The following is a 13,652-nucleotide window of genomic DNA, read 5'->3' on the forward strand; positions in this document are numbered from 1 at the left end:
GTTTTGCCAGTTGCATTTCAATTGCATGCCACTGAGGAAGACTGCAGTCTTGAAAAAACACAATATATCCATTCAAAATGTATTTGTATGTTCATTATATTACAATATGTCCTTAACAAAAAACCACTTTTTGTTAGCTTATGTATAACCAAAATATATATATAAGTAAAACTTTAAACAAGAATGCGGATTAAACAGAGGAACATATAACACTGAGGCTGATGTGTTTATGTCGAAGTATTTGTTTTAAGTTTTACTTATGCTTTCATTTTAAATTTCAGTTTTGCACAATAAAAGAGTTCTGGAGAGGAACATTGTTGCAGATCCATCATGCATATTGCATGCCTGTATACCAGATAATTAAAATATACATAAAATATACCATAATGAAGACTTGTATCCCAAATAATATCAAAGGAGCATACATTTCATTGAAGTCCACAGCTCTATAAATGTGTAAATTCTCCTAAAATGATCTGTAACGCTCAGGAGGATTCTCAGTTCCACTTGTGGACTCGGGAAATGAGGCAACATCCTAATCCTGCTGTATCTTACTCCCATAGATTAAAAACACAACAGAACATATATTAAAACCATGTATTGTTCCTTGAGTAAGTTAAAATGAAGCTAAATATCCAATAGGCTTCATAATCTCAATGATTCTATCACCATATATTGTTTATTTAGACAATCAATTTATTTTGAATAACAATGATTTTTCTCTCACATAAAGACCTACAAAAGATTCCTGGATGACATTTTCATTGTATGGACAGTATCAGAGAAATTAAACAATTTCCCTAGAGAAGTGTCTTCAATACCCTAATCATCGTGGTTGCCCCTTGTCCAGCTCTACACTATCCTATTGGAGACAGAGTGATAAAAACTGCATTCAGTATTCCAAATGCAGCCTCACTATATATATAACGGCATTGTAATCCTGGCTGTTGTGTTTCTGTCCATTTCCTAATAATCCCTAGCATGCAATTCACCTTTTTCATTGCTGTTGTTCACCAAATTGACATTTCGTTGAACTGTGCATCACAGCCCAAGAATCTTTCCTGGTTAGTGCATCTGGAATTCCAGTATATATTGGCAGGGATTTTGTAAAGGTAAAGTGTGCTGTCAAGCTGGTGTTGATTCCTGGCGACCACAGAGCCCTGTGGTTGTCTTTGGTAGAATACAGGAGGGGTTTACCACTGCCTTCTCCCATGCAGTATGAGATGATGCCTTTTAGCATCTTCCTATATCACTGCGGCCTGATATAGGTGTTTCTCATAAACTGGGGAACATACCAGCGGGGATTTGAACCAGCAACCTCTGGCTTGCTACGCAAGTCATTTCTCACTGTTCCATTAGGTGGCTTTAGGATTTTGTACCACTTTACATTTACAGTTGTGTTGGCCCCATGGCAATCCTGGCAAAGAAAAGCCAAGCATAGCCTGAAGAACACTGTGGTTGGTCTTTATGTGCAGAGAGCCAGTCCTACTATAGGTCTTGCTCAATCTCGAGTTCTTTGGTGCCCTCTGTAGGCTAAAAAAAATCCTTTTATTTGACAAAAAACAATGCAAGTCAATTACGGAAACATTATAAACCAAGAACATACTGTAAGATAAATACCAGTTCCACTACTTCCATTAGCTTATTCCAAAATGGGACAGAAGCATGTTATTGTTCCTGGAACTGAAGAACCCAACCATGGATTTCTTTCCCAGAAATGCCTGTATTCTGCCAGTTTATTCATAAGTTTGGCATATTCAGAAAGTCACACCTTCAAGTTTGGAACCTGGCTTGGTTTCCAATATTTCACAATTAAATTCTGTGCTGTCATCAACATCTATATTTCTTTGGAATGCAATATTTTAATACAATCCAAAAGCAGCATCACATTTATCTTCCACATTTATTCTACATGGAACTCTAAGTGGCATATATGGGTTTCACTGGTGGACATCCATCCTAGCCCAGACCTGCTTAGCTGAAGCAAGGTAATGTGCTTTGGGAAATTGAGAAAGGTATTTCTTGTCCAGTGATTTCTTGCATAATTCAATTAACAGCCCTCCTAAAATGCCTGAGCACATGAACAATTCTAAACCTATCTTTATATCAACCATCTTAGCATGATGCCAGCAAAGTACACTTTTTGAATTCCACACATATCCCCATTACAAACACAATGGCCCAGAAAAACCAACAAAGACACATTCAATTCTTAACTCCCAAGATTGGGCTATTTTATTTTTCAGCAGTGTTTACTTTCACTATACATTAGTAGGAGAGGAAACTGAATCAGACTACAGCATAATCAAAACTTCTTGAAACAAAATTTTATTTTAAGTTCTTTACATACAACTAACTTCCCGCCTGATGTTGGACCAGAGCTATGCCTTGCCATCCCTCACCTCGAATCCATCAAGAAAGACAGTTAATCAGAATCTCCTGGTTCAGCAATTTCCCCTAATCTGGGGTTTAGCGAGCCCCACACACATATTACAATTGGCAGTATTGCCAGGTTGGGCCAACTAGAAGAGAAGTATGCATGGGTGAGGAGGAGAGGAGGAAATGACTTCAAGCTGTGCAGATTGGGGGGGGGGCATTGCATTTGTTATAACTCGCCTCCCCTAGTTATAAAAAAGGGTCCTATAAAAAGTAGCCTTTGTTCCCAAACCCATTCAAGTCCTGCAACTGGTCAGAAGGGGTTTTGCTTGAAAAAATAAAATCCATCACCTTCTTGCAGCAAATAATTTGTTTGCTGCATTTAGTTCTCCTGTCCCATCTCAAATCCACCCATTAAACAGTCACAGCGGCCTGCCCCACTGGAAAGATTCTGTTCCCAAGGAAGGGGTCAGCTCCCACTCAGGTCCTTCTCTCCTTTAGACTTGGTGCCTGCTGTTCCCTCCTCAGAGGCAGGACGGCTGCGAGGCTCAGAGCTCGGGGTTGTCGCCTTTTTTGCCTGCGAGACCTTAGGAGGGCACTGCACTGAGCGGAGCGCCTGGCCTGGAGCTGGACACAAGAAAACAAACAGCAGAAGTTAATTCCATTGAGGCCTCCTAAAAAAGGTCCCCCAGGCTGATATTTTCCATCGTCTATTTCCATCCAGCCTTTTCCTCAAACAAGTGTTCACGGCTAACATCCTTGCCCTGTACAGCATAATGTCTGAATCGAGTTAAAGAAGGCCAATGAATGAGTAGAAGACTTGGGGTAGTTCTGGGGAAGGAGGAGGAGTCTGGATATAAATGCAAGGGATGGGAGAGGGGAAAAGAAAGTGAAACCAAAAGTGAACAGAATGCATTCCTTTTCCTTCTGCCTCGAAGAGTCGTCTTCCTCCAACCAGGAAGTCAGCAGAGATTGTATTGCAGTGATTGCAGAGATTGTATAAGTCTGGTCCTGGTTTTAAATTAAGCCAAGAAGCTGTGGTGGGTTAGTCTGGGGAGATGTGTCTGGGAGAGCGAAAAAGTGGGTCTGGAGTGGGGGCAGCAATATCACGGGTAGCGGGCAGAGGGAGGTATGGCGGTGGGAGTTGGGCTGGCCGTTACAGGGGAAATCGGTCCAGGCAATTGAGGCCTGTTCCTTTTTCCGGCCCCTCTCCCAACCCTCTGACCCCAGGGAGCTCTGAGAACACTCCTTTGAGGATTAGGGTGCTGCTGCTGAATGCCAGGTCAGTTAACACAAAAACATCTCTCATCCACAATTTGATTGTGGATGAGCGTGCCGACCTGGTATGCGTGATGGAGACCTGGTTGGATGCGCTGGGCGGGGTTGGTCTCTCTCAGCTTTGTCCTCCAGGTTTCCAGATTGTGCAGCAGCCCCGCCTCGAGGGTCGGGGAGGAGGCGTTGCAGTCATCTTTCGAGGGACCTTCCCCGTTTCCAGGTGCCCGGTCAGGCCATCTCAGAATTTCGAGTGTTTGTCCTTGAGGGTGGGCCTCCGAGATAGGCTGGGGATTCTGCTGGTGTACCGACCACCCCGCTGCACCTCAGTCTCCCTACCTGAGCTGGTGGGGGTGGTCTCGGAGGTGGCTTTGGGTTCCCCCAGGCTTATTGTTTTGGGGGATTTCAATGTCCACGCTGAGGCCCCCCTAGTGGGTGCGGCTCAGGATTTCATGGCCTGCATGGCAACCATGGGCCTGTCTCAATTGGTATCGGGCCCTACCCATGTGGCGGGACACACTCTGGATCTGGTTTTTGCCGACCGGGAAATAAATGATCTGGAGGTGGGGGAATTTGAGATCACTCCCTTGTCATGGACAGATCATCACCTGGTGGGGTTTAGTTTGACTGCTCCGTCTGCCCTCTGCAGGGGTGGTGGGCCGATTAAGATGGTCCGCCCCCGGAGGCTTATGGATCCACTTGGATTTCAGACAGCCCTCGGGGAGTTTCCAGTGTCCAGAGCTGGTGACCCTGTCGAGGCCTTGGTTGATCTCTGGAATGGAGAGATGGCCCGGGCTGTTGACACGGTTGCCCCCAACCGCCCTCTCCGGCTTGGTGGAGCCCGTTCTGCTCCTTGGTTTTCCTCGGAGATTAGGGCGATGAAGCAACACGGACGGCGGCTAGAACGACGCTGGAGGAAGAGTCGTCACGAATCTGATCGAACACGGGCTAGAGCCCATTTTAGGGACTACGCCGTGGCGGTGGGGGCGGCGAAGAAATGCTTTTTCTCCGCCTCCATTGCGTCTGCTCAGTGCAGACAAACAGAGCTGTTTCGTGTGGTGAAAACTTTGCTCCACACATCCCCCCGGACAATGGGGGAGGAGTCATCTACGGCTCTTTGCCTGTCGCTTTGCAGATAAAGTCGTTTGCATCCATGCTGACCTGGACTCCAGAGTTTTGGCAGTTCCGGCAGACGTGCCTTTGGTACCATCTGGTCCCGTTGTGTTGGATTCTTTTTGGTTGGTGCGGCCTGAGGATGTGGACAAGATCCTGGGCAGTGCGCGGGCGACTTCGTGCACTCTTGACCCTTGCCCTTCATGGCTAATAAAAGCTGCCAGGGAGGGGACAGGTAGATGGCTGGAGGTGATCGTTAATGCTTCGTTGAGGGAGGGCAGGATGCCGTCGTGCCTCAAGGAGGCGGTGGTAAGACCTCTATTAAAAAAGCCCTCCCTTGATCCCTCCAACCTAGACAACTATAGACCTGTGTCTAACCTTCCTTTCTTGGGCAAGGTGATGGAGCGTGTGGTGGCGTCCCAGCTGCAGAGGGTCTTGGATGATACAGATTATCTGGACCCTTTTCAATCTGGCTTCCGCCCCGGGTATGGGACTGAGACTGCCTTGGTCGCTCTAGTGGATGACCTACGCCGGGAACTAGACAGGGTGAGTGCGTCCCTGTTGGTTCTGCTGGACCTCTCGGCGGCCTTCGATACCATCGACCATGGTATCCTTCTGGGCCGCCTCTCGAGTATGGGGATCGGAGGCACTGCGTTGCAGTGGTTCCGGTCCTTTCTTGAGGGGAGGGTCCAGAAGGTGGTGCTGGGGGACTACTGCTCGGCCCCGTGGCCGTTGGCCTGTGGGGTCCTGCAGGGCTCGGTCTTGTCCCCCATGCTGTTTAACATCTACATGAAGCCGCTGGGAGAGGTCATCCGGGGTTTTGGACTGAGTTGTCAGCAATATGCGGATGACACTCAGCTGTATCTCTCCTTGTCATCTGATCCTAGGGAGGCGGTGGATGTCCTGAATCGGGGGCTGGAGGCCGTGATGGGTTGGATGTGGGCTAATAAACTGAAATTGAATCCGGATAAGACGGAGGTACTGAGAGCCAATCGGGATGAGGAGATTTTACCGGTTCTGGATGGGTTGCACTCCCCTTGAAGGAGCAAGTACGCAGCTTGGGGGTACTACTGGACCTGGCTCTGCTTTTGGAAGCTCAGGTGGAGGCGGTGGCCAGGGGTGCCTTTGCACAGCTTCGGCTAGTGCGCCAGCTGCGTCCCTTTTTCGAGATGGCAGATCTGGCCATGATTACCCATGCCTTAGTCACGTCACGGCTGGATTACTGTAACGCGCTCTACGTGGGGCTGCCCTTGAAGAATATCCAGAAACTGCAGCTAGTGTAAAAAGCAGCAGCTAGGGTTTTATCCAGAGGTGCCCGATGGGAGCACATCACACCCATTCTGAAAGAATTGCACTGGCTGCCATTTTGTTTCCGGGTCCAATTCAAGGTGCTGTTTTTGACCTTTAAAGCCCTTTACGGTTTGGGCCCGGGATACCTGAGGGACTGCCTGCTCCCAAGGGTTGCTGCCCGCTCGATGAGGTCATCTGAGGGGACTCTGCTCCGGGTGCTGACAATGAGGGAGGCCCGGCTGCCGTGCACTTGGGACAGGGCCTTCTCTGTTGCTGCTCCTAGACTCTGGAATGCTCTCCCAGTGGCCATTCATTCCTCAGACTCCATCAAAGCTTTTAGAAAGCTTTTAAAGACTTGGCTTTTTACCCAGGCTTTTACATAATCGTTTTTTACTGCTTTTCTTGTGTGTTTTTTATCTGCTGTCTTGTTTTTATGTATATTTTAGCTTGATGTTTTTACTGCTTTTATTGTATGTTTTAGTTTTTGTAAACCGCCTTGGCGTTTTCTTTTAACGAAAGGCGGTATAAAAATGTAAAAATAAATAAATAAAAATAAATAAAATTCCAACTGTATTCTCCATTGTAAAAGGGAAACGTCTGTCATGGCAGCAGGCAGTTAAAGAGATCGCACTTGGGAATAGTTTAATGAAGTCCCTGTACCTGTGGATAAGACAGGCACATGTGTAAAATGCAAGCAGTGCAACAAAGAAATGCAAGGCCTGGTTGCCTGAATGAAACAGCATTATGACAAGTGTGCACCTACCTTCTAAAAATGAAACCTACATCTGTAAATATGTATTAAGGTTATATTAGATAACAAGAATGTACTTTTACTAGAAAATGATGATTAAATAGAATCTTCTTAGTGATTTAAATCATTAAAATTGAGTCCTTCTGTGAAGCAATTTAAATCATGATTTAAATCAAATCAACCTTATTTGTTTATTATTTATCTGTGTAAACTGCCCTGAGCCATTTTTGGAAGGGCAGTATAGAAATTGAATAAAACAAAACAAAACAAACAAACCCTGCCCTGAATTAGTGAATGGCAGCTGGATTGGCCCCAACAGACTGGGGCTATGACTGTATCCCACAACTGCAGTCTGTGTGTGTGTGAGTGTGTAAAAAAATGAGTTTTCTTCCTGGCAGCCAGATCAGCCCTGCAGTGATGGGGGTGGTGTCAGGTGAAAGCTCCCCTATTGGCTCCACAGTGGCCCTGATCCGTGTAGGATTCCCAATCTAGCTGCTATTCATTAAGGAAAAACTAAGCCTGCCAGGGTTAAATTTTTAAAAGGCCACACATAGTTTGGCCCAGTTTCCAATTCCTCTCTGTACAAACTAAAGGCAACAGTAGCAATGTACCTCACAGGGCTGCTTTGAGGGTGAAGACGGTTAGGGATTTGCAAGGCACTTTTGCAGACTAGAAAAGCTACAGAAGTGTTTTAATAAGAGACAACCCGCTTCCACCTCTTCCGCTTTCATGTGGTCTATTCTCTCTCATCTGGAAGCACAGAGTCCATCTTTCTCTCCCAATGCCTGCGAGTTCACAGTTTCCTTGAACAATTTCTTTTCTGCTACTTTCAACCTAATTTCTATCCCCGGTACCAATCCCAGTTACTCTTTACTCAACTCAGTTTCATTCCTCTCACTTCAGGTCACAGCTGCTGGCCTCCAGCCACTCCTGGGACTACATCCAGTGCCCCTGAACCCAGTTTAGGTCTCCCAATTCTTTGACTGTCAACCAATCCTAGTATCTTCCGATTCCATCTCTCTCAAAATCCAAATCCTCCTCAGCTGGCTTACAACAATGTCAAGCTTCTTCATCCTTGATCTCTAAAACAGTGGCAGCTCTCGGACCCCAAGCCTCTCAATTTCCAGTTCTCTCATTCTTAAACATTTTATATTCTTCTTTTCACTTAAAAAACTTCTATGTGGCTGACATAAATGGCTCAATTAAAAAAACCCCAATAAAACAAGTTACAGAATAAAAACTCAACAAGTCAACATAAAAGTTAGAGAGATTAATCCGAAATTAAAAATGACTGAGGAAAGATCTTCTGAAATAAAAGCATCTTTCAAAGTTGACTGAAAGTCAAAAGGGAGGTCACACATGGACTCAAACAGCAGCAGCACATGAAGGAGGCCCTCGCTGTGGGTTCTTATGGACCAGGCTAATTGATGGGGGAGCAGGTGGTCCTTCACCCCACAACTAATATCAACCTCTTTGCTGTTGGCTTCCTAGAAATCCCAGCTTTACACATTTAGGAGAGCCATCTGTCACAGATTGTTCTCCGAGTCTCTCATAACGAACATACAAAGCACAGCCACCATCTTGTCTTGGGTCCCAATACCTGCTCACTGTCCATGGACTCACAGCATCCTCCTCTATATTTGCTTACCTTTTGCTCCTTCACTGGCTGGTATCTGGTTCTCCAGTAATGCCTCAGGTTGCTCTGACCACAACTTGTAGTTAGGGTTGCTGAAGAAACGCTTGGTTAGGCCACAGTTCAGACACCGCATGACAGTCCACCGCTGATTACGGCGCTCTGGTTGGAGAGGCGAGGGACCGAGTGAGACAGGGAATGGTGATCAGAACCTCTTTCCCCCTCAACCACCTTTCTTCCACTTCTTCCAATGACCCAGAAGCCATGAACATCATGTTCAATGCACATATAATCTGTGTACTATGTAGAGATCTGCACACACGTAGACAGTAGTACACTTCCTTTCTTTATGATGCATTTGAGGAATGTGTATCCAAATTCACGTTGACAATAAATGAATGATAGTCAGTCACACGAAACACAAGTACATGTACACAGATACCTGAATCCATGTACAGTGCACTATCTAGTTACACTGTATCCATACAGCACCACACAAAAAAGGCCACTCACTTCTCTGGCGCACGGTTGAGCTGACTCCAGGGACAAGCAGGGAGAAGCAAGCTTTGCAGATGGTTCTTTTGACAGAGGGGTCCCTGCAAGATGAGCAGAAATGAAAGATTAAGGGGAAATGCTTGTGTAGCCTGCACCATATTTCCCAGTCTTCTGAATCAAATAAAAACATTTAGTATTCATGTCGCTCTTTTCTCAATTGGCTCAAATGGTTTCACTGACATGATCCAGTAAGTCCAGTATTACCAACACCAAATTTCAAATCATGGCCAATGGGGCTGAGAGATGCATTGGGCAGCATCCAGACCAACGCTGCCCTCAGGTCAGTTTTTCTTGACTCCCCTCACCTCCCCCTGAAAACATGGTCCTGAGGGCAGGGAACACTCAGGGTCATATGGGGGGGTGGGAGGGGGACTGCAGTGGGAAGTGGATCAGCAGAAATCACCCTTCTACTGTGGTACAAGCAAAATGTTCTTATGCAAAGGCAGCAGTAGTCTGGAGGCTGCCAATTTCCCCCATCATGGAACTCAAGCCTCTCATGGTTCGAGAGCCTCCCATCAAGGCGCAGACCAGAGCCAGACCTGCTTAAGTACATAGGAAGCTGCCTTATGCAGAGTCAGACCACTGGTCCATCTAGCTCAGTACTGCCTACTCAGACTGGCCTTCTGCCTGCAAAGCAGATACTCTACCCCTGAGCCTTCAGCCACTGTGGCAGGGGATGATGGGGGGTAGCAATGCAACAACATCTGGGGGCTCCAGGTTGACCTAGAAGGTGGAGGCCCAATTTCCCATTCCCTGCATCCAGCACTCACTGCCTTAAGACCAGCCGTCGGCTGATACTGTTCTGTGTGTAGCAATAGAAACGCGCCAACTCCTGGTTGTCTGGATTCTGTGCAAGGACACAATGTGCTGCCTGTTGGGGGAGAGAAAGAAAGAAGAACACTTTCATCACCACTTCATGGATAATCCTCGTGTCACAAGCATCCAATGCCCCTGTAATTGTACCACACAACAAAATCTTCCAATGGGTATGCTAAAACTAGATGTTACTTTACATGTTTTGTTTCACCGTGTGTGTATTTGATAAATAGCAGTACACACAGTAGAGCAGGAACTGGCCTGGAATTATAGTGGGGAAACTCCATTGGTGCCAATGAAAGTTTCCCCTTCACACTAAGGGAAATACTATGCGTGCTTTAATTTTTAAAAAACATATATATCCCACTCTTCCTCCAAGGAGTCCCGAGTGATATACATGGTTATATTTATCCTCACAACAACCCTATGAGGTTGTTATAATTATATTTAATAATAAGTATTATTATTGTTATTATAATGATGTCTATTATTAGAAACATCACCATATACATGTATACAGCTCTAAGACTATACTAAGATAATCAAGAATATTACATAAAATTCTTTTTCCTCCAAAAGAGCTTAATTACAGGATAAGTGCTTCTGAGGTGTGGAAGGTGAATTGCTTTTGCGATAAGGAGACCATAAGAAAATCCCTCAAGGATTGCAAGTCCCTATCAGTGTTCCCTATAAGAGGGATCCCCAGATGTTTGTATTTTATATATTTTAAATCAGATTTGTTTCATATTTTTAGTTTAATACGTTTGACTGTCATTTTTATTGTATGTTTTTAATCTTTTGTAAACCACCTTGGGATTGTTTTTAATGAAAGGCGGTATATAAATTTAATAATAAATAAATAAACAGACAGACTACAACTCTCAGCAGTTCCAGCTGCAATGGCCTTTGGCTGGGGGGATTATGGGATTTGTAGTCAACATCATCTGGGAATCCCTCTTACAGGGAACACAGGTCCCTATAACCCCCACTCCAAGCTGGTATACAGGGAACCATATTTTCACCTGGTACAGAAAGCTGAGTCTCTGGAACGCTTCCTTATCTTTTATCATGGCTGGTGGAAGAAACCTATGCAAGACCAGTAGCCGAGGTGGTGAGACAAGCAGCCATAAACCAACCAACCATAAACCTACAGAAGAGAGACACTTTTGTCAACTGGCATAGACCCACAAGTGTCAATCAAACCAATCCACTATCCCACACACATGCAGGAGTGCTCCAATATCTTCAGATTCTTGCTGCATCTTAGCTGAAGAATCAGTTTCATCATAGCCAAAAAAGAAGTCCTAGCAGCCCTGTTCAGCTGTTAGAAAAACCATGGACCGGGCACTCAGGACATGGTACTCACAGCAAGCCCCACCTCTTCACAATCTTCAAACCCATTCCAATGCTCTCTACACACACACACACAGAGCATGCTGAACTCAGGTAAGAGGCTCTCCCCATAATGCTTTCACTGTTGTGTTTTTAGATTGTGAACTCCCCAAAGACTTACATATGGGGCCTATAAAAGTGTGATAAATAAAATTTAAAAAGATATCTGACTCATGGACTCATCAAAAGGCTGAGAAAACATTTAACGAATCTACAACCCCCAAAGGTATCATTTGAAAAGCCCTGACCTGGATGCTATACCCAAAAGGCTTGATTTTTTAAAGGTGGTGGTAAAGGAAATGCACTTTGCACTTGCTCAAGGGCACTCTTGAGTACCACCAATAAAGACAAGCTGCAGAACTGAGCACAGCTTCAAATACACTGCTATGAATGAGATGCCCCTTTGCTCTTGCCCGCATCTATTTTCACTCCAACTATCTGCGGGGCACGGCGAGAGGGGATGGGACTGATGTATGTACAAACCTTAATGAGCCAAGGCACCCCTCCCAATACTCTAATTCAGGGTTTCTTAACCTCCCCCCCAGATGTTTTTGGACTACAACTCCCATCATCCTCAGCCACAAAGACCATGTCTGGGGATGATGGGAGTTGTAGTCCAACAACATCAGGGGGCGCAAGGTTAAGAAAGCCTTATTTTTTCATTCGTCACCTTTTGTGAGGATTCCACTGTTTTCTAGCTCTCCTTGATTAACTCATATTAACTTTCCCGCCGGAGACGTTCTTCTCAATGCACGGTTAACCCATCAGTAGTTGAAGTCCGCCCGGGGGGTATGCAGGAGCTGCTCGCCTACTCCAGCACAATTAGCGTCTTGTCGAGAGCTGACTTTCAGTAGACCGCAGCGCTGGAGCTACTGCTTTACGGCTAGGCTACTACGAAACCGGACCCAGAATCTCTCTGCACCTTCTTCCGGCTTTGCAGCAGCAAACACTCATGGGAAATGTAGTCCCGTCCCTTCAGCTCTGTTTAGTGAAACGTCTGCCTTCATTCCATCTCCCCCCCCCCCTTTTTAAAATAACTCTATGGTTGCTTATACTAACTATGGTGCAAAAGACGAGACACAAACTAGAGACTGTGACCTCTGCCACAGACACAAACTAGAGACACCAAAGTTTGAAACTTTTATACAACCAAACAACAAACGCAAAACATGTATCATGTCTTTCAATCGATAAAGTTCAAGCACTCCAAGGTTCCCTTTTCCTAGAGTGCCCTCTAGCGACCAGTCTAGGAAAACAGATGAAAATGTGAAGTCTAGAATCCTGTCTAGGAACAAGGCACGGATATGACAACCATGCAGGAATACTCAAGACGCAGAGAATGAAATAATCTTGGGAACAGTGCAAATATGCAACAATAAAGGAAAACTCCCACAATTATACCCCATCATCATTGCTGTGCTGCTTCTCCACATATATTGAGCAGCATCACAATTGGGTAACTCTGGGAGTTGTTCTGTATTGTTGCTGCACTTCTTGCTATTATTTATTTATTTATTTATTTACACAGTCAGACAGGTGTTATTGACTGGTTTGTTTTATCCAGACATCGAGTCCTTCCCGAGGACATGGGATGGTTGAATTTTATCATCAATACTGTTGGTTATTATAGATATCATCGCAGAATATACGCTGTTCCCAGTAAAGTTGCTTTTTGTAATTGGCTGATGGTGATTTCTGTGGCCCCTATTAGGGATGTGCGGTTCGGTCCGGATCCGGCGGTTCGATCCCGGACCGAATCGGGCCCTTCTGGGACCGAGCCGGACCGAATCCGGGCCGGTTCGGTACCGAACCGGCTCGGGTTTCCCGAACCAGTCCGGGAGTGCCATTGAGTCTCTGGAGTGTCTCTTTAAAGTTGCAAGTGTGTCCTCCATTTTGTGTCTCCTTCCCGAAACTTTTGCTCCTCCTTGCATCCATTTTGTGATGCTATTTCCAGGCATTGTATTGGCTGCGCTATTGATCCTTGATTGGCCAGAATGAGTCCTTTGGTCTGGTAGGCTGCTTGGCTGTTGCACTGTTGAGAGCTGGCACCCTGTTGGCCGTGGGGGGAGTGCAAAGGTGGGGGCTCCCAAAGGAGGGAATTTCAAACCTATATAAACCCAAGCCTCTTCTCTGGAAACTTCTCTTGGCTGCAGTTGTGGGATCATCTCTGAGACCTTGCTTGCTCTTTTGCTGCTGGTGTCTGCTGTGAGTCCCTGACTGTGTGTCACATTAGTGTGTGTCTGTCTCTCTGCTCTCTCTGTGTGTTGTTGTGTGCCACCTTGTCCATCTGCCCTCTGTCTGTCTCTGTCCAAACCTCTTTAATACTTTCCCCTCAACTTTTTCCAACTTTTCCTGTTGTGTTTTCTGTTCTCTTCACCCTTTCTCTCTCAACCCTTCTCCCAAAGTTTTGGCTTGCCCTCCACCCACCCACCCACCCACCCCCATCTTCTGCAT

The 13,652-nt window shown here is 45.7% G+C and overlaps 1 protein-coding gene across 1 annotated transcript; it reads right to left on the reverse strand.

Annotated features, from left to right (window-relative positions):
* Positions 1-2,204: 2,204 nt before the first annotated feature.
* Positions 2,205-12,140, reverse strand: RPP21 (ribonuclease P/MRP subunit p21). Its single transcript, XM_053302587.1, has 6 exons — positions 11,869-12,140; positions 10,829-10,953; positions 9,761-9,861; positions 8,949-9,031; positions 8,451-8,597; positions 2,205-3,003 (listed from the first exon to the last, which is right to left on the reverse strand). Exons 2-6 carry the CDS (start codon positions 10,874-10,876, stop codon positions 2,846-2,848), a joined length of 537 nt encoding a protein of 178 aa, XP_053158562.1. The 5' UTR covers positions 10,877-10,953; positions 11,869-12,140; the 3' UTR covers positions 2,205-2,845.
* Positions 12,141-13,652: the final 1,512 nt, after the last annotated feature.

The sequence above is a fragment of the Hemicordylus capensis genome, chromosome 2, assembly GCF_027244095.1.
Source record: "Hemicordylus capensis ecotype Gifberg chromosome 2, rHemCap1.1.pri, whole genome shotgun sequence".
NCBI lineage: Eukaryota > Metazoa > Chordata > Lepidosauria > Squamata > Cordylidae > Hemicordylus > Hemicordylus capensis.